Source organism: Fusarium pseudograminearum, chromosome 4 (assembly GCF_000303195.2).
Source record: "Fusarium pseudograminearum CS3096 chromosome 4, whole genome shotgun sequence".
In the NCBI taxonomy this organism is placed as follows: domain Eukaryota; kingdom Fungi; phylum Ascomycota; class Sordariomycetes; order Hypocreales; family Nectriaceae; genus Fusarium; species Fusarium pseudograminearum.
Window position 1 is genome coordinate 578,954 of NC_031954.1, and position 19,696 is coordinate 598,649.

At 48.5% G+C, this 19,696-nt stretch overlaps 6 protein-coding genes across 6 annotated transcripts, besides 2 other annotated features; 2 read left to right on the plus strand and 4 right to left on the minus strand.

Moving 5' to 3' along the window:
• Positions 1–871: 871 nt before the first annotated feature.
• On the minus strand, positions 872–2,464 carry FPSE_01685 (uncharacterized protein; the record flags this gene model as incomplete). Its single annotated transcript, XM_009254805.1, has 1 exon — positions 872–2,464. One exon carries the CDS (start codon positions 2,462–2,464, stop codon positions 872–874), a length of 1,593 nt encoding a protein of 530 aa, XP_009253080.1.
• Positions 2,465–7,781: 5,317 nt separating this feature from the next.
• Positions 7,782–8,295, plus strand: FPSE_01684 (uncharacterized protein; the record flags this gene model as incomplete). The annotated part of the gene is made up of 2 exons (XM_009254804.1): positions 7,782–8,184; positions 8,237–8,295. 2 exons carry the CDS (start codon positions 7,782–7,784, stop codon positions 8,293–8,295), a joined length of 462 nt encoding a protein of 153 aa, XP_009253079.1.
• A 1,584-nt stretch (positions 8,296–9,879) lies between these two features.
• Positions 9,880–10,770, plus strand: FPSE_01683 (uncharacterized protein; the record flags this gene model as incomplete). The annotated part of the gene is made up of 4 exons (XM_009254803.1): positions 9,880–9,957; positions 10,148–10,274; positions 10,323–10,576; positions 10,624–10,770. 4 exons carry the CDS (start codon positions 9,880–9,882, stop codon positions 10,768–10,770), a joined length of 606 nt encoding a protein of 201 aa, XP_009253078.1.
• A 350-nt stretch (positions 10,771–11,120) lies between these two features.
• Positions 11,121–13,857, minus strand: FPSE_01682 (uncharacterized protein; the record flags this gene model as incomplete). The annotated part of the gene is made up of 3 exons (XM_009254802.1): positions 11,121–13,268; positions 13,315–13,683; positions 13,732–13,857. The coding sequence occupies 3 exons, from the start codon at positions 13,855–13,857 to the stop codon at positions 11,121–11,123; spliced, it is 2,643 nt and encodes an 880-aa protein (XP_009253077.1).
• Positions 13,858–14,656: 799 nt separating this feature from the next.
• Positions 14,657–14,683: a repeat region.
• A 179-nt stretch (positions 14,684–14,862) lies between these two features.
• Positions 14,863–14,897: a repeat region.
• Positions 14,898–15,627: 730 nt separating this feature from the next.
• FPSE_01681 (uncharacterized protein) lies at positions 15,628–16,223 on the minus strand (the record flags this gene model as incomplete). Its single annotated transcript, XM_009254801.1, has 3 exons — positions 15,628–15,909; positions 15,957–16,144; positions 16,193–16,223. 3 exons carry the CDS (start codon positions 16,221–16,223, stop codon positions 15,628–15,630), a joined length of 501 nt encoding a protein of 166 aa, XP_009253076.1.
• Positions 16,224–16,704: 481 nt separating this feature from the next.
• Positions 16,705–17,777, minus strand: FPSE_01680 (uncharacterized protein; the record flags this gene model as incomplete). The annotated part of the gene is made up of 3 exons (XM_009254800.1): positions 16,705–16,901; positions 16,950–17,404; positions 17,455–17,777. The coding sequence occupies 3 exons, from the start codon at positions 17,775–17,777 to the stop codon at positions 16,705–16,707; spliced, it is 975 nt and encodes a 324-aa protein (XP_009253075.1).
• Between the last annotated feature and the right edge of the window lie 1,919 nt (positions 17,778–19,696).

Genomic DNA, 19,696 nt, shown 5'->3' on the forward strand with positions numbered 1-19,696 from the left:
TCATGAAGAATCCAGTTGCCTATCTAACCCTTGTCGATCATCAGATATCTAAATTACCTGGTACTGTACAGTATCATCATTTCCCTTCTCTCTTCATACCTTATCTACAGGACAAGGTGGGGTTTGCCAACTGGTCTGATCGTCTTTATACCTCAACATATCTTAACCTTCACTCCCCAAGCCAAGTTGACTCGAATATGGCTTCCAAATTGATGCCATGGATCACTGCGGGACTAACTGTACAATTCCCCATACACAGATGGACTCGTAAGTGAGTGGAAAGACATACGTAGGCATTGGCATAGTCCTTCGGACTAACGAAACTGCACCCACGTATCTCTCATCCCCTCATTGACGCGCAATGCAACGACACTGTTCATCGTAATCGCCGCAGTATTCTGCTGTCTTTGCCGGACTGCTCCCACATACCATTTGTCTGGTGGTCTCGTGGTGTCCAGACTGTTCTTTCATGCCCGAGTCACGTAGCCGTAGTTTAACTCTCATCGACGCCCAAATATGCCTCAGATACTTCCATCAGAGAAGCCTGATTGAACTATACTGTTGCCTGAATCTGTTAAGCCGTGGTAGGTCCTGTTACGGAAGCCTGGTGATACTCCGCCTCTTAGCTGGCATGAACAGTTGTTGTTAGAGATACCGGAGCAAGCGGAACTGGTGGGTTGCTGAGTCTCGCGATATATTGAGGAAATTACGATTCAGGAAAAGAGGGAATCTGACATGATCCAGGCCTTGAACAAAAGGATTATACACATTCAGATGTAAGTCTACGCTATTGTATTCTATGCGCAACGCTAGATTGAAAGACAAGTCCTTATTGCAATTCCACCACTCATATATACAGACACCCTCCCAATTAGCCTTCATTCTCTTCATCATTACTCTGAGCGGGCCGCTTTCCCTCAGGAACCATATTACAGGCAACAGCAAAAGCCATAGCAAAAGGTATGAGGACTACCCAAGCCAGATGACCCCCAAATATCTGGCCTCGGACACCTACCGCGTAGATAGCCGTCGCTACACCAGGTACAATAGCTCTGATACCACTTGCCAAACTCAAGGCGAGAGCGTTCAGTGTACCTACGACCTTTGGGTCTGGCGCTGCATCGTTTAGAGCCAGTTGCACGCCTGTAAAAGCCATGGAAACACCAGGCCCAACAACGCTGGCTACCGCCGTCAAAATCCAGAAAGCGACCGTGGAGGCATGCGTGTGTGCGCGCAGAAGCGTGTTGAGAACGATGAAGCCGGCGAAAAACCAGGGGTATGCGTATCCACAGAGCTTCATCACGCCGCGCGTGCCGAAACGACGATGAAGTAGAGGAAAGGCCACGAGTAGCCACACTGCTTGACTGGCGCCTTGCACAGCCATGTAAATGGAGATCTGGAACGAGTCGAAACCTGTGCCACCAAGATCAATAGGGGTGTAGAGAACGACTGGGATAATTGCTGTGAAAGCAAAGGCGAGGAACATGGCGTGGCCATAGACCCAGAGGACAATAGCCACGGCTGGAGATTTGATGAGCTGCCATGTTGATGCCGGTGGTTGGGTAAGTATAGCGTGGGGTGAATGTTTAGGCTCGCGAAGCGTCTCTTTGAGAAGGAAAAAGCTGGTGATGCAGCCCGTCGAGCTAATCGCACCAACAACAAAGCCTTGTAGCGCGTAGGGATAGTCGATGAAGAATTGAATACCCCCAAAAGCCCTGGGGAATTGATGAGCCGGATCTGCAAGGGCGCCACCGATAAGGGGCCCCAGAAAGATTCCCACGTTTCCTCCAAAAGCAAACCAGCTAAACGCCTTGGCTTGTGTGTCGGGAGTGCTCAACTCAGAGATCATGGTCCTGATGACAAGACCGGAACCCGAAAACACACCTGCCATACACCGAAAGAGGATCATCTGCCCGATAGTCTTGGACATGCCGAACAACACAGGACCGACGGCGGTGCCGAACATTGTAATGAGAAGAACGGGTCTCCGACCGATCCGATCGGCGAGACGACTCCAGCTGATCAGGACGACCATCTGCGTAGCTGAGAAGAGAGACTCGATGAGTCCACTGTAGAAGCCTACGTCGCTCTTGGGGAGGTTGCCGTTCTGCTGCACCATCTGGGCGATAAAGGGAAAGATGGAGAAAAAGGCAATAGGCTCCATCACACGCGCGTAGCAGAGCAGCAGGATCTGGAGTGTCGGCAGAGGCTTGGACAACGGCGCCGTGTCGGCCGGTGCCGTTACACATTCGGTGGCGCCATCGCCGGATGTCCCAACGGTTCCGTAGTCTCCGGCCACAGACGCAGCACCGGAGCCAACGCCGGGCGACGCGGTGCCGATGAGGGTGGAAGCTTCGGTATCGGCATCAGGGGCGAGTTGGCCGCCGACAAGCAGAGGCATTGTTTCCGCCGCATTTCCGCTCCGGTGCGAGCCAGGACTCTGGGATCGCGATGTTGCCGTCATTGTTGCCGCGCGATGAGAAAACAAAAAATAATGCGACGCGATCCGTTTGCTGCGCTTACCCTCAGGGCAAGTATTCGATATGGAGGTATTCCTCTATGACAAATGCCAAGGATCAAAGCGCATCGAGTTGGATGTGCGACTTTACTATGTGTAACACTTGGCCCCAGCTCTGGCCTTGATTCTGCACGTCTGAGGGGATTTTTGTCGTCCTCGAGATCGATGATGATCGCGATTCTGAAGGAGTGAGATTGAATGCAACATGTTTGCGACTGTTTTTATGGATCTCACGCAAAGGTCCCGACTTGCCTATTTTGGTACTGCTGGAGGATCTTCTTGCGGAGTCACGTGCTTGACGAAAGTGCAGGGTAAGCTGTTTTCACGTCTCTGATGACGCACGGAAACATTAGACGTTGAACATGTGTGTTAGAGACATGCTAGCTTGATCTAGAATTGGGTGTTAAGATAGAGTGGTTGTTGGAACCAAATGATGGCCTAACCATTCTGCTAGACTCGACGGGAGACGGTAAAAACCTGCATGCTTCACCATTCAAAGCCACCATATATCCATGTAACTTACCTAATTCCTGCACGTCTTATTCTCAATTATATCACTGAAGCTCATTGTGATTGTGGAATATGGGATAGCTACACAAAGAAATAAAACAAAATTAAAATGCAACATTAATGCAGTGAAAACGCGGAACAAGGAACTAACGAGCCGGCAGGATTAAAGCGAGTCAGTATGGTGATGGACCAGGTTAACCCTTGATATTGAGCCACATAGTGACAAGTCATATGGTAGCATTAAATAAAACAGGCTGACTGATCTCATTAGCACGTACAAATCAAACAACTCAGCTGTCATGCAGTGCAGTCGCTCCGACAAAGAACCCAGTACCGACTGTACTTGTCAGCACCTAAGCGCAGAAGCCGCGGTGACGAACAGGGTATTATATTGTAGTAGGTAATAGACAATTCGTCCATTTATAACCAGTTGATTGTTTAATGTAATTAGTGGGCTCACTCGTACACTGCAACATAGTCGATCGGTTCGGAATTCATGTTTCCCCTCGTAAAATATTTCCGACGTACCATTGGCACCACAAACGAAAGCGAAAGTACATCTGAGCCCAGGCACTCAGCTAGGTATCGAAAAATGCACCACTCCTCCTTGATCGGTGCCGCTCAGCCGATGCCAATGCCAAAAGTGCTGAGGTACCTAGCGTTGAAGATCAAGCGCATATAGCCCAGGGATCCAGTTCTATAAGCAGGTGTTTCTTGTCGTCTCAAGATCGACAGTGGGCTGAAAATGTGCCGTTCTCCATTGCGATTCCCATACATTGATTTGGGACATGTCAGATGCTGGTGGCACACCGAACCAACATTGATGCAAATCATGGCTTGGTGTCATCACGGTGAGGAAGTTCCAAAATTATTATTGTCGAATGAGGCCGTTGATAGAAGATGCAAGTTTGTCAAACGTCTGACCGAGGTGGTCTTATATTTCCTCTTTAGTCCTCGACGGTTTCACATGCATGTCATGTGTGGCAGTCAACGACCGGGGTACGTGTTCATGGATATCGTTTTCCAAACAGGCTTAGAAAAACCGATAATTTATACCTTTGATCAAATCGGCTGATATTGACGTGCTAATGTAAATAATCCATGTGAGGCTATGCCTTACAAGGTGCCCCCTTGAAGCAACACCCACCCTCTACGAAACTAAGTGTGGCCAAGTCTGCATAGAAGTTAGCCTAATCAAAGAATATTCATCGATGACATCTGTGACAACAATTTGACGTGGAGCGTATGCTGCTTCTTTTCCGCAGATACAATACAACTTCAACTCCAGCTCGGATATACGGTTTGTTTGAGTCAAAAACTACCGAAACATTACCCCCAGCAATCGTCATCAGACACGTCTTGGGTTACCTCTTTGCTACCCACATAATTACCTTATAGCCGAGGAAATACGCACATCAATCATGTTAGCCCTGTTCTCGAAAGGCGGGCGGGACGGAACCTGTACCCGCGTCAAGGCAATCGAGGCTACTATACGGATACTACTGAACCCATGTCAGAAGAGGTCTAACCGAGAAACGGAGAGAGTGTGGAGTTTCGTGTAGAGAGAGTGGACTGGGATGTGGATTTATATTCAGGGTCTATTTTCCTATTTGGTCTGTTTATGTCTAGTTCTCAAGCTACCGACACAACAACAAGAAACTGTCATATATTGGTAATATGCACGTATCTAAAATTGTTGCATTCGTGTCAGATTCTCAGCTAATACATGGAATAATTAACATTATAGCGTCTCGTGGTAGATCTTCATTACGTAGCGAAATCGCTCCCCTGTCTCGGCATAGATGACATTCACATATGCAGGGTCCATAGCGACGTCGTCGGAGCGAGAACGGACTAGTTACGTCGGTAGGTAGCAGTGTCAAGTACGTAACATTAAAGAGAAGACAAGAGAAGGGAAGGAAAAGTTACTGATCGGGGAGCCGGAGTGGCAGCGTTAGTGTTTGCATACACATTGCATTATTTGTCTTTCTTTATTGGCCCTTTTGAACTGTTGAACCTGACATATGACGGTCTTATCCAGCTTGGGCATCGGTTTAATTGTTGGGCTGCTGTGCCTCTTTTGTTCATAGCGGTTGCAGATGTTGGTCTTGGATCTGGACTCTTCTGGAACCGCGGGACGTGTTCTTTAACGGTTTTGACCGGCTTTTTTCTTGCTGTTCTTTTTAGAGTTCGCGCCAGAATTATCTGTCATTCCTGTTCCTGAATTCCAATTGATTGATGTACGTAATTATAACGCCGTGTCAGTAATGTTCTAGAATTCCGGGCCTTGATCATATCCCGGCCTGTCACTGTTACATGGGGATCGTATCGCTTGTAGCTGTCATTCACAGCCCCAGTTTCTTCCCCAACCAGGATCAGCAGAGCAAAAATAATGACCTAGCCCTTCAGTCATTATTTGTCTACTAGTTTAGGTTAAGTCGTCAACTTGGCAAACATACATAGGCGCGATGTATTGTACTACGGCCATTTTAAGCGATGACTCATTTCCTTATTGGGCAAGTTCCTTATTACCGACTGGCGTTGCCGACTTGTAGGCTGTAGCGCCTATGTCAAGACTGTTTTTGGCATCCCAACCGCATATGCGGCATATTCAAATAATGACGGCGGGTTACCTTCCTATTGGATTGTAGTTTCTAATGCAGTTTGCAAGTTGATGATATGGATTACATGGTAGGGCTAGGCATCGGTTCCCTCTGTATCCGAGGCGGTATCTCGGTCTTTCTGTTCTTTTGTTGTTGCACAGCACTGCAAACTGCATACAGGCACAGGAATAGCCGTGGTTGACCTATTGCAATGTCACAGTTGTGTAATTCGGAATTGGTACATACACCAAAACAGAGGTGGATAACAGAGTCGGAACTCAGACAGTCAGTGGTACTCTGTAGTTCAGCAAGAGCTAGTGACAGTAATTCAGAGTGTGATAGACTGGGGCTTCGGACCATAATTGCTAGGTGATATTTGGACAAGTCCACAGGGATACCCCCTGCTTCAGATCCCCTTGCCGAAGATCGTTTCGTTGTCTGTCTCAAGTCTTGGAGATTTTCCCGGGGAACTACTGTACGTACTGAAGCTAATTAGCCGAGCGCTAATTACTAAGTAAACCATCGGAAACCAGGAATCTGGTCTCGCCTTGCAATGCAATGTCTGTGTCTGGGCACGATGAACTTATTCCCGGATATGGTCTAAGCTGCTGTTCTGGACTTGGATTGAGGCGAGGACTAGTCTAGGCAAGGTAGTTGACGCGAGAACAAACCCCTGAGCCTCACTCGCACTCATCTAATGTCACCATACGTGTATTGCATACAGACATATCCGTGCCAATATCCGTCTGTTACGCGCTTAGGTGCCTGAGCCTCATTCTTGTTGTCTCTTTTGTGTCTCTTACGGAATGACCACTCACAGACTCTAAACATAATCGGGCTCCGATGGTTCCTTTTTTTTCTCTTGGCCCCCCTCGGTAATGAGTTCTTGGTAGTACATGATGTCAACCAGCCACATATTGCTCGCCTCGACAAATCGGAACCACGCTTGGCTATCGCGTCAAATAAATACTGCGCCAACAATACCTAAACTTGTTTCGGATTCAGCCTTCTAAAAGACGCCATCTGCACGTGGCTACAGAGTTACTGCGCTGCAAATCCCCTAGAGAACCCTGGAAATGTACGACCTAGGAGAAAAGTACCGGTCAGTCAGGGCAGGGCTGCATTCTTTTCTTTTTTTACAGTTTTATTTTTACGCAGAATCCGAGACAACGGAAATAATGATCGACTTGTCTTGAACGTTGCCGATCGTCTGCTCAGATCACTAGTCCCAGATGAGCCCGTTTCTTTTTATCTGTACGGCCTCCCAAAACATTGAGTAGGGCGACTGTCAAGGCCTCCAAGACTGGGTCAAGACTATCTCTCTCTCTATAGCCACAGGGATCTTGGATCAAACTGAGCTGGGCCGAACCGAACTTGAGTGAGGTCAATTGATGACATTAGTACTGGGATCGGCCACACCCACAGGCGTTGAGGGACTTGAACTTGACAGCCAGTAAACCCAAGGTACTGACTGTACCGTACTCATGAGGAACTACCGAGAGACACCGTCCCACTACTAACTGCCTCTAGGTCCAATGTCAATACCCTGAGCTACTGAACTACCTTAGCACTGGATTATAGACTACTACCTTCCATTTCATTCACGGGCTCCCACCTCATCTTGTCATCGCCGCCTCATGTTACAACCCAGCACACTGCATCACACCTCGTCCCAGCCAACCAACTTCCTCTCTCCCTATCTCTCGCTGCAGACCCAGGAACACGTTTGACTCAATTGTTGGTGATAGAGCATATCTGCGGTGACACCAAGAAAAACTAGCAAGGTACTCCTCTTCGTTCAAAAGGTCTGATCCCTCACGCCATCCACTTCATCCTTGAACCCAAACCAAAACGCCAACATATTGCTCTGGCCCAACACATCAACGGATGAATTAACTTGTATGGTCTGTGCAGTCTCTCCGAGGAGTTATATATTTTACCGCATCGAAGCCTCGGGTCAGGACACCTCGAAAGGAAAGAAATTTAATGTGGACTTGTTATATATCAATCAGCATCTCGCTTCTCAGTTATGCTTAAAGCCATCTCGGTTCTAGAGTGAGACTGGCATATCAGTGCCGAATACAAGAAGGGTTTGATTCAACCAGCAACTCTATTACTATTATCTATTCATTATAATTGCATAATCAATCATGCCGGCGCTCACTATTGCCGTCCAACCCCCGTCTCGCACCCAGGTCTCTACGATATTACACCCCCCCCTGGTTGCAGAGTTCAACTTCAAAGGATCAGTCTCTGGGTTCTATTTCTTTGCCATGGCTATTCTCCTTACCCGAAACGGGGACATTGTGGAACACGGCTTGGCAGGCACAGCGACGGTGACGGGCATGGATGTCACTGCCCTTGTGGGATCCTCGAGAACCACAATTTACTTCCCCTTCACAGACCTCAGTCTGCTATATGAAGGCGCCTACAAGATTCGAGTCGATGTGTACAAGGTCGCTTACGAAAATTCGGACGGGTATATCTTTCAAGATCAGGTCAAGACCAGCCGCATCACAGCCGTCAACGAAGACGTGCCGGCGGGAACTCTCAGTATGTTTTATCCTTTGATACTACAAGTCGTCAAGTTACTAACACTTGTCAGGTTCTTCTGAGCGTGGTGTGATTCGAGCTCTACAAAACGCTGGTGTCTCGATTTCTTGACGAGATATTTGGACCGCCCAGCAGCGTCGCTAAGATTACCGGTATTTGCATCAAATTCACATCATGAGACATTGTATATGGCAAAAGACACGAATACATGACGATTTAACGACATGATTCTATTGTATTCTATTTCAGCAGCGGCGCAGGACCTGGGAATGAGTTGGGTATCAAGGTTATGCTGTGCACATAGTCAGGTCATTGGCGAGCATTGCAGTGTGTTATATTAGTGTTTTAATATGGATTTTATATCAGTATGCAACCCTAAAATGACTGAAAATTGACTTGTCACTTGTCCTGTCTTCATTTTGTCCCGTCAGATTTCAAAAATCATACACAAGAACACCCTGTCAGCTGTTTGCTGAAGAAGTAACAAACAAGGTCTCGCTTATGCATATAGTACGGATCAATGACAAGAGTGGTTCAAGGCTAGCCAATATTGCATGACACTAAGATATCACCCCATATGACCTTTTTCGTGCGTCACTGACAAATAGACGCCTACCGCGCTGCTCATGTTGACAAGGCTCGGAGGGTTTAATCCGGTCCCCCAACGCTTTAAGCGAGCTTCTAGCGGCCGTCGTGATACTACGCGGCTATCGATGCAGTCGACCGAGACTAAGACACCAATAGAGTGTTGCACACATCGGGTGGTGTCCGAAAGTCTAGACTCTTTGATTGGTTGTAATCACGAATCATACCAGGATCAAGCAAAAGGAGGGGAACACAAGAAAAATCAGGTGCAATATCACATGTTTGAAATGCACGGGAAGAGCATTACCTGAATCTGCTTCCATGCAGTCATGGCTGGGTATAACCGGGAACAGCCGACCCGATATTACCTGTCCTAGACAAGTAGGTCACCAATATGAAGCATCCATGAAATACATATGCCCCATGACGCATAAAGCTATTCACCAAGATACTCGGATCCGCTAAAACAGTCAAGATCTCATCTAGGCACTCCGACTTGACCCCAGTTGCGAACGAATATGCACGATCCGACCAACCGAAGGATCCGGTATCGATTGTGTAGATGGATGAAAGGGACCGACCGTCGATCCGACTTGTCTTTGATACAGACCCAGCTGAAAAAGATAAAGATGAGATAAAGAAAGGCGTGATATCCGTACTTCCGGATGGTTGATGTTTGATCTGAAGTACCTGCTAGCCGATGCATTGTTTGGTTCTGATGTGAATGATCTTCGTTGTGTTCGCATTGTTACCGAGTACAACCAAGCTTTGCTACAGCTATCCATAATGTGAAGCCTCATTAGATTGGTCAACAAGTAACTCTTGTCTCGTCGTGAACTGACAATGATGTTGGCGGCCGGTCACGTGAGTCTACGATTTGGATCTTGCCTTCGCCTTGGTGGATCTAGAGGCAGGTACTTCCGCACTATCTTACAGCACTAAAGTTATACCTGCCTTTTGATAACACTTTTGTACCCCACCAAACGGAAATTTCTCCAAGATCCCCTCACAACACCAACAATTCACCAAACGAGAAAAAAGGCCAAATCGTAGCCTGCGTATCCGGCATTTTGACTTGGAGATCAGGAGAGATACGTCAAATCCCCCAAGATGGTGCTCTACTTCACCTCCTCCGTCGTTGACCCGTCAGGCTTCATTTACGTCGGCAAGGACAAGTTCGAGAGTATGGTGCACCCAAAGTACAAGTGTTTCGCCGGCTGAGACTGGATGCTAGATGAGGATCTTATCAAGTTTGGCTGGGAAGAGGATATCTGGTAGGCGCCCTGTGCGTGGATTGAGATATGGTACTCGTGCTAAATGCATACAGGGTGGGATAACAATGAACTCTCAACTTAAGAACTGATACTGACTATTCTAGTTCCACGCGGATAAACTCTCCAGCGCACATATCTACCTACGAATGCAAGAGGGTCAGGCATGGGATGCCCTCCCCGAAGAGCTGGTCATGGATCTGGCCCAATTGACAAAGGCCAACTCCATCGAAGGTACCTGTCTCGCTCTTCTCATCTCATCACCTGTCTAAACACCACCAGGCAACAAGAAGGACAACGTCACAGTCATCTACACTCCATGGTCCAACCTCAAGAAGGATGGTAGCATGGAAGTTGGCCAAGTCGGATTCAAGGACCCCCGCAAAGTGAAGCGCATCCTCGTGCCCCAGCGTGAGAACCCCATTGTCAACCGCCTCAACAAGACAAAGGTGGAAAAGAAGCCCGACCTGAAGCAGGAGCGCGATGACCGCCTCAAGGAGCTGAGACGCCGCGATCAGGCTGTCTTCCTAGCAAGGGTAAGCCTGCGAGACAAAGCCCAGAAAATTGACTGACACTGTTGCAGAAGAAAGAAGAGGCCAAGCAAGCCCAGGAGTGGAAGGAGAAGAAGTACCAGAAGGATCACGCTTACGATGACATTTTTACTGAGGAGCTCATGGCTGGTTCGAGTAACCAGGACCGCGACGAGAACTGGGAGGACGATTTCATGTAAAGTCGCCAGTGGAAAGAGAACAGTTTATTACCGACAAGCGTATCCTCCAAAGAACATTCGAGAGGTGAAACTGAAGGGACGGCCCTTGACTGTTTTCACTCACAAACAATCATTGGTAATCTCGTGGTATGTGATGCTTATTCCTGAATTGATTCTACTATTGAGCGTGCATCTATGTTGGCACAGCCGCATCTATGCTATCTAATCTAGGTATGCTAATTATCCAGATAATTAACCCAAGCTCATATCTTGTTCCAAATTGATCATGGCCAGATCCATAACATCGCTAAATACTTTTGTACATGAATTAATACGTTCTTCATAATGCCTGCGAAGGCGTCGACACGAGTCTACTTCTTATACTCAATCCCAAACACAGTCGAATACGATTCGTCCCAATCCTCTTTCTTCTTCTCGTCTCCAAAGATTCGCAGCGCCTTGTATCGGACAACGTACTGTCCTGCAGGCGCAAAGGTACCGTCCGCAAGCTCACCAGTGAAGGCTTTGGAGTTTGCACCCATGGCGTTCCACAGCATTGGGAAGTCGGCGGGTTCACCGATAACGCGGGCCTTGTTGGAGCCGGATGGTTTTTCGGTGGTGACGGGGATGATCTCGGCGTGCAGCTTGGCTGAACCGAGAGCAAGGAACCACGTCAGGCCAGGCAAAGTGTCAGTTTGGTTGTTGGCTGTGCCAGGCTTGGGGAGGGTCCATGTTGTGTTGGCAGGCATGGGGAAGCGGTTCTTATCGGTTGAGTTGGCGATCCACGTGTCGTGAGGACCGAGAACCTTGGACTTATGCAGGGAACCACTGAGGCCCTGGTACGGCAGTGAGAGAGAGGTGCCGTCAGTTCCGTTGATGGCTACGTACCCAGACCACACGGGCAGACGAGTTTCGTTAAGGCCCTTGGGAGGAGTAGCGAGGACTTCGATGACAATGCTTTCGCCAGCGTCGATCGTCACCTTGGATTCGCTGAACTTGATACTGGCTTGCTCTGTCGCAAAGTCGTTGGGGAAATCATCTGGGTACATGGTGTTTTTGACAAGCGTGAACATGGTGACGGCAGGGACGTGAGAGATTTGCAAGTCGATCTGCTTTTTGCCCGTGTTCTTGAGGGTAAAGTTCAACGAGTCAGGGAAATGGTCTGTGTCGTTGAACGAGAGGCTCGAAGGGGACAAGAGGACTTTTGCGTGGGCGGCATCATAAGCCTGCACGAGACCGCCACCTTGCTGGGGAACAGGCGCAAGAAACTCATAAAACGCCTTTCCGTCGTTGAACAACTGCGGGTTAGCAGTGGCTGACAAGAGATTTTCGATGAGGGCTGGATCGCGGGTGCCTCTGACTTCGGCGATGAGAGCCACGATGCCAGCTACGAGAGGCGAGGCCATCGATGTACCCGACAAGACGGCATAGCTTCCCATATCGCGCGGGTACGTGGACAGGATCATACCACCAGGGGCACCAAACTGTGGCTTCACATCCATCTCCCATGTGGGACCCCATGAGGAAAACGCACTGACAGCACCGCCAGTGATATTGTTGCGGTTTTGTTCGACGATGACATCGCCGTTGCTGCCGTCCGACATGTTCAGAACGATCTTTTTCTTGCTCTTGAGGGCATCGATCCATTCCTTGCCCTGTTCTGGCGATACGATGCTGGCCGCCTTGACACCCTCGACAGAAGACACGTCAAAAGGTGACAGGTCCTCCTTGTTGCTGTAAAACAGAATGTACTCTGCGCCCGCTTTTACCGCGTTGGCAGCTTTCGCATTGAATGTACAGGAGCCTCGTCGGAGAAGAACAATGTACTTGCTCAGGTCAGGTGTGTTTTTGGGAAACGCATCGCAGCCATCGTCGTGGACACCCGTGTCATAGTTGAGCGCCCACAGAGGAAGCTTGACGTCCTTCCAAGCACTCGGCTTACCAGCCAAGTGTCCAAACTCATGCTCAGAGCCGCCGTCGACGGTGTAGCTTGAGGCATTCAGCAATGACAGAGACTTGATGTTGTCGAAGGATCCGACTGCAGAGACCTTCTTTCCATTCGCTGCCGTGCTGGCATAGAATAGACCAGCAGAGCCTACGTTTCCAGCAGCGAGAACACAAGGGACGCCTTGCTCGACAATGCGAGACACAGCTACAGCCCAAGGCTCCTCGGACCAACCAGATGGGCCACCGATGGATGCAGAGATGATGTCTGCGCCGTCTTCATAGGCTTGGTTGAATGCTGCAATGAGGACATCGTTTCCAGCCTCGCCAGTGCAACCGAATGCGCGATATGATCCGAGTTTCACTCCGGGTGCAGCGCCTGTGAAACCCATAGAGTTCTTCTGCGCTGCGAGAATACCAGCGACATGGGTGCCGTGGCCTGCGCAGTCCATAGGGTCGTTGTCGGGTTTGGCCTGGCTGAAGCCATCGTAATCGTCGCCTACAAGATCAGTGCCGAAAGAGACGAGACATTTGGGACCGAAGCAGCCTCCGAGAGCCGGGTGTTTATAATCGATCTGATGAATGTTAGCTGCATACTTTGGAGTGTGACTCTCGACCTACACCAGTATCAACAAGGGCAACCTTGAGCCCCTTGCCCGTGACGCCCTCATCCCTCAGCTTATCAATCTGTGTCATGACATGAGGTGTATATGTATCATTCGAAAGATCTCTCTCTTGGAGGTCCTCCTTTTGAACGGCAGTGTACTCCATTCCCGGTGTACCCGTCCAGTGGACCTCTGGTTTGGGCAGACTAAACACCTGGACGGGCCACTTCTTTTTGATACCAGGCATCAAAGCCATCTCTGCGGAAATATCCTCGGCATTGTCGATGTCGTTCAGTTGGATAGACGCTCCTTTGAAGAGCTTGTAGTTGTACTTGATGCGAGTCTTTCCGGCTGTTGAAGCCTTGGCGAAGAAGTCGGCGCAATCCTGGAAAGGGTCAGTGATGGTTAATAAATACGATGGAGTAATACGCACATGATCATCTTCGAATTCAAAGATATAAGCGCCTGGTAAACGCCCGTATCCCTCGCTGACCTTATTAAAGTCAACCGCGTTGGCCACTGCAGCAAACAGGGCTGCAACAACGCTCAAGCGCACCATGATGAGAATGCACTGGTTAAGATCTCTTCGTATTCACTCACGATAATACGAGGAATACAACTAAAGGAGATGAGATGAAAGGGAAAGCCTGGGGTAGAGACTCAGGCTAGTCAGGCCAGACCGGCACGGGGCGGACTATATACGATCATAACTAACCATGACATGGCCAAGACCCATTGTTGACGCTATCATAGCTGGGGTATTCTGATCCTGATCCATTCAAATATGGGGTAACAAGAAAGTGGGCAAGTTGATGGTTAGTTCTAGTGGGTATTTGAGTCAAGACAAGGCAAGCAGCAGACACGAGATATACAGCTGAGCAAATAAGAAACAAGAGTATGTTTGAAACAATTATCTTGAACCAATGGATAGATCAAGCAGAAAAACAAGTGTTGGTAACGCAGAAGCTGGGATAAACATGAGATCGACAGGAACTGCAGGGGTCATGATATTTGTCAGTCGTGCTAAACATAGATTCTCAGCTAGACTAGAGCCGCATGTGCGATTGCGCGTCTCTCATGCAGCTGCACAGAAACTGAATGTGGTCAGTTACTGACAACTGGAGATATCATTGTGTGTTGATAGGAGTCTATCATGAGAAACAAACAACGATGGAAACAAAACAACGCATGACAGTAATTCCGCTAAACTTGAAACAATCACTCAGCCTCGCTTCCTCTTCTTCCATTACGCACATCCTAATCTGCCCCACGATCGACAGGAGAGAATGACGCTGGATCCTAGTACAAGACCGTTATCGTTATTTACCGCTACGTACCTCACTATCAAGATCTTGTGGAATATAAAAATTAAAATTAAAAAAATTGATAGATACCAAGTGGGAATCGACTTATGCACAAACTCCCGTGTTGTATGCAGCTGAACCTCGTATCATGGGTTCTAGCCTTGGTCTTGTACACGTAGCTCCATGGTCCTAACCGTCTTGTCTCACCACGCACCAAAACGCCACAAATGCAGGGAGAACCAAGGTTATGTCCGACCCTGTTTTTAACTTTTTTATTTATTTATAAGTTAAAAAACGTGCTTCTTTTTTATCGCATCATTTATGTTCCACAATGGATGAGATTCTAGATCTTTACGGGTCAAAGAGGTGGGTATATCAACAGGAGATAAGACCATTTGGCAGATGAATCTCGATATCGTTAATCTACTGGATAAGCTTGAGCTTCGTTACAATATAGAGTTGCTAATTACTCGATGGAAGCACGATCCCCTAACATTGTAGTCACCGCCGGAGTCTAGTTCCTCGATACGCTCCGTCCGGCCCGTCCCTGCAGTGTCTTCAGTGGCCATCTCAAGGATACCATGTGTTAAATAGGCTCTATTCCCAAGCGATCCGTTGCCTAGGAGATAATCGTTTGTACGGCAATTGACTGCAGCTTCTAGAACGTGAGGCTGTTTCTTATCCAGATTTAGAACATATCTTCTCTTCAAGCAGATGACATCAACAGAAATCCGAATAAACAAATACAAGGCTGTCGGGCTCGTCAAGTTAGTCCGACACATATGATACGTGGTAATAAAAACCGAATCGCATAAAGAGCGAGCATTTATTCTCTGGGTATCTCATGTAGCCCTTGTCTCGAAAGCCCAACTCCCAAAACGCCGCCCAGAATTAGTCACACTTGCGCTTCGACGCTGGCGAATCCCTCAACCCGGCGCCATCGCACGCATCGAAGGTGTAGGTGTGCTAGGCGCCGTCACGAAGCTCTCTGGCGTCCCCTCCCGACTGCTTGCTTCCTCTGCTCTCTAATTTCCAGTCGCAGGCGCCGGTTCCGTTGCTGTCACCGGTGCTGTTGATGACGATGAAGCAGTAGCAGTCTGGGGTTCGTAGGTCCCTCCAAATTTCTCAGCGAGCTCTCGCATGGCCTTCATGTCGAAATTGTCCATCAGACGCGATACTTCCTGCACGTCGCGGTCAATCTGCACTTCCTTCTCTTGGCGGTGACCGTCAGCTCTATCGAGAGGTCCGAATACCCAAAGTTCCTTGATGGTGCGCGAAAGAGCCAACAGCTCTTTGATGTTGTCGTGCTGGGTTTGGGTGAGTCGTGTGTCGTCTACGCGTGAAGGAAACTTACCAGTTGGTCAAACTTTCTTTGTGTCCGTATTTCAGCAGCTGCCATTGTGTCGGGATCTCTGTAGTTGAGCTTTGTCGTTTGAGCTTCAAAGTCGTTCTGGTTGGCTTTGTCCATGCCTTGGACGGTGGCGCAGTTCATGAGATCACGATAGCTTCTGAGGATCTCAAAGATGAGCTTGTTGTGTTTGTCTGATGATGTTAGCACTTGCTGGAAGAGGTGGGAATGTTTCAGTTTACCCAACAGGTTGGTAGATGATGTTGAATCCATGCTGATATTAATTCCTGTGATGTAGCGATGGGTAATGGGTAGTGAGTAATGAATTATGAGTAAGATCTCTGTGGTGTTTAAGTCGTTGATTGAGACGAGTTGTAGATGAGCTTCAAGCTCAAGTTGAAGAAAGAAGTGGGGGTGGGGCTACAGTTCCGGTGGGGGCATTTAAAAACAATTCAATAGAACTTGACTGTGTCCTCATTCTTCATATCATACTGGCTTTCGTTTAAAACTATCTTTTGATACTGTTACAAAACCTCTACCCAGTGCAGACATAGCAGATTGCCAAACCCAAAACCAGACGCCCATCCCATCCCATCCCGTAATGATCCCCATAAACCCAGAGACAAGGGTCCTTCTTCAACACGCAACCCATAGTGGTCTAGAAAATTAGTCGTGCAACGCAGAGTTTCCTAACAGATGAAGAAACTCCTTCAATCGTAAAATCTTCAACGGCGCAAATTCATCTCTCACTCAATCAAGGCTGTCCCTCCCAGCCCCGGTTTTCTCCCTTCCATCCGAGCTGAGGCCAGCCCTTGGGAAGGGTCGAAAAGGGAGGAAGTATGTATTGACTTTCGCATTTGTCTGCTTCGCACTTAAGATCGCACATGCCATAGTTCTGGCAGTAACACTCGGCGGCGTTTGGACAATGGACTGCTTCCTTGCCAAACATGACTGCAAAATGTTAGTATTGACCAAAAGCATAGGGCGGTGTAGACATACTGTGCCAGGAATATTCGAGAACTCTACCGCTGAGGGCATCTCCCAGGGCAGACACAATCAACCACTCGCGGAATCGCACATACTCGGCGCGGGGACGCAGATGGATAGTTTCGCGACGGACGGCAAACTGCGAGCAGCAGGTAACGCCGACTTCCTCGGGGACTTCAAGACTGGGGAACAGCTCCTGGAAAGCAGCCTTGTAAACGTGGCGTGCGTGTATGGGCTCGCCCTCCTTGCCAGGGGACTCATCCTTAATGGGCCTGATCTCGGCGGGGCATCCAAGAATCCAGACACATCGCAAGTTGGCGTACCCAACTTTCTTGAGGTTGTCGAATCGGAAGTTCTGGAGGAGAGGGAGGGCATCGTAGTCGGGGTTGTCGTTGTGCCATTGGAAGCGCTCGGCGTGGTGGAAGACGACGTTGCCGGGCAGGGAGTCGTATCGGTCAATGATGTAGCTGCAGCGCATTAGCAAAGACGACAGGAGCTGAGAGTCAGAGGAGTGTACCTCAGAAAGACCATGGCCTCGCGACCCTTATTCATGGGCACAGTCAGCTTGGCCCTGTTGTCGTCGACAACGTAAATGTTCTTCTTCCATTCAGGGAGGTATTCGTCGAGCCAGGACACATTCTCGTGCTTCATGCTGGCCACCACCATCTCCACATCGTCGTCGCCGAGGTTTAGGGTCGGGTAGTCATTTCTGTGCTTGCGCGCTGGCGTATTTGACGGTAGGAGGCTGTCGCGGAACCAGTAGAGGAAGATGACGAAGAGGACAAAGGCGACGATGGGGGCTCGATTGGAGCGTTGTCGAGGGGCCCAATGACCAGCCATGGCGAGACGATGGCGGTCGAAGTGGTAAGTTTGGGTGGATTCAGATGCAGTGGATGTGGTTGACGGCGAAGGAGGACAAAAAGAAAGTCGTGAATGTCCTGATGTTGAGGTTGAAGCAAGGATTGATGATACTCGTAACAGTCGGGTTTCGTTCTTAGGGGGGTCCTGGATCATCCCTTGAATTGGATGGAGTGACAGCTGGAGCTCGCCCTTGGCTAGGGGCAGACTAACTAGACCAAGACCCTTCAACGCCGCAGTGGCTTAGCTTGGCCGGATATGGATCCAAGAGCCCCTGTCATTGTGATTTTGAGAGCCACTTACTTCAATATGAGCATTTGACAATGATTATTTCTTGTCAATCGCATCATAAATTCTGGTTGGAATGCAAGTGAGCTGTTCAGTATAGTTGTAGGTTATTAGGCAACATACAGAGTAGTAGTGATTGGTTCAAATGTTACACAGGGCAATTGAGCACTGGAAGCTCCAATAGTCATCATAGCCAAGACGAAAGTTTCAACAGTTTTTCATCCAACAATCATGACATTACCCTAGAATTGTCTCTCTTGTCAGATATCACGCCGTATGACCAGCGACAGAAGTTGTTGGTAGTATCGTGACTAGCCAATCAATGACACAGCTCAGCTTCGAGATGGCTTTTACTCACTTCGTCCTAGTCTTTCTTGAGCAACCCTGCGATCGCCCATGATCAGCAAGATCTTCTGATGCAGACGTTGGAGTCTCGGATTTTACAAAACATGTCATTATCAAGCTCCACAATGACTGTTGTTGGGTCCTTGCGCTATATCGGATGACGATATCGTCTAAAGAAAATAAAGGTTCAGTGCAAGCCTAATCAAACGCACGCTCATAGAAGTGCTATCGTCCTGCACCCATTGCTGTACTTTTGGTTTGTTTGTCGTATCAATAATTGTGCGTCAATGATCCCATTCCTCGACTGTGCGAACGGCGAAAGTCAGCAAACAATAATGGTTGTCTGTTCGCACTCTAGGTTTGGGATCAACCTTGCGGCATCCGTATGGTCCTCTCTCGCCAAACATGCTGGATATCGTGACACTCAAATCCTCGAACCTTGGTGACACGGACCTGACTTGCAGCCGGGTACATCAACAATCACCTGCCTTGTGTGGTTCTCTCATCTGAGTCTCAAGACAACCGAGGCAAGGGATGTTGGTCCAGTGACATACACTAGAGTCCAAGTCCCAAGACAAAAAACAGTGGTAATAAGTCAAACGAGATTGCACTCAACAGGTGGCTTTGACTGCTTCTTATACCACCGACGGATTAATACGAGAATAACCGACGTGTTGGTTGAACAACCGCGGCTCTTGTGGTCTCTTCCCCTAGACCAGTCGTAAAATTGTCGGGGGGCTATGTCCTATGAAGCTATTCTCGTATTACAGGGACGGATACAGTGCTGACCATGGCATCCAATCTCGTTCAATTCGAATCAGAGGCTAGCTGAAGTCCCATCTCATTTTCAGCTAGTGCTTATTGCAGCAAACTTGTCCCGTTCGAGAGAACGCACAGTAGGTTAATTGCAAGAATGGAACGTTAGTGCCGGAGATTTGAGGCTTAGGATGAAACAAGTGAAAAGTCACAAACGCAAGCTCAAACGGCAGCGAAAATCATCAACGAGACGAGTGTGAGTTGAAAGAGGGTCAATTGAGTTGCTACAACGGTCTTGGGTCGAATTGAGTCGAGACCAGATGTTATGGAGTCAATCGTGGTGATTAATATGGACCGCGATGACTCTTGTGCAGTTAAAATTCAGCTCGCTCGCTTGCTGACCGCATGTTGGCAAGGCATGAACCCGCGTGAATCGATGTCCATGTCAGAATCCTTGTTTGACGAGTCGGGGGCCAAAACATGTCCATGCCTTTTGTATCTACCTAGGTAGC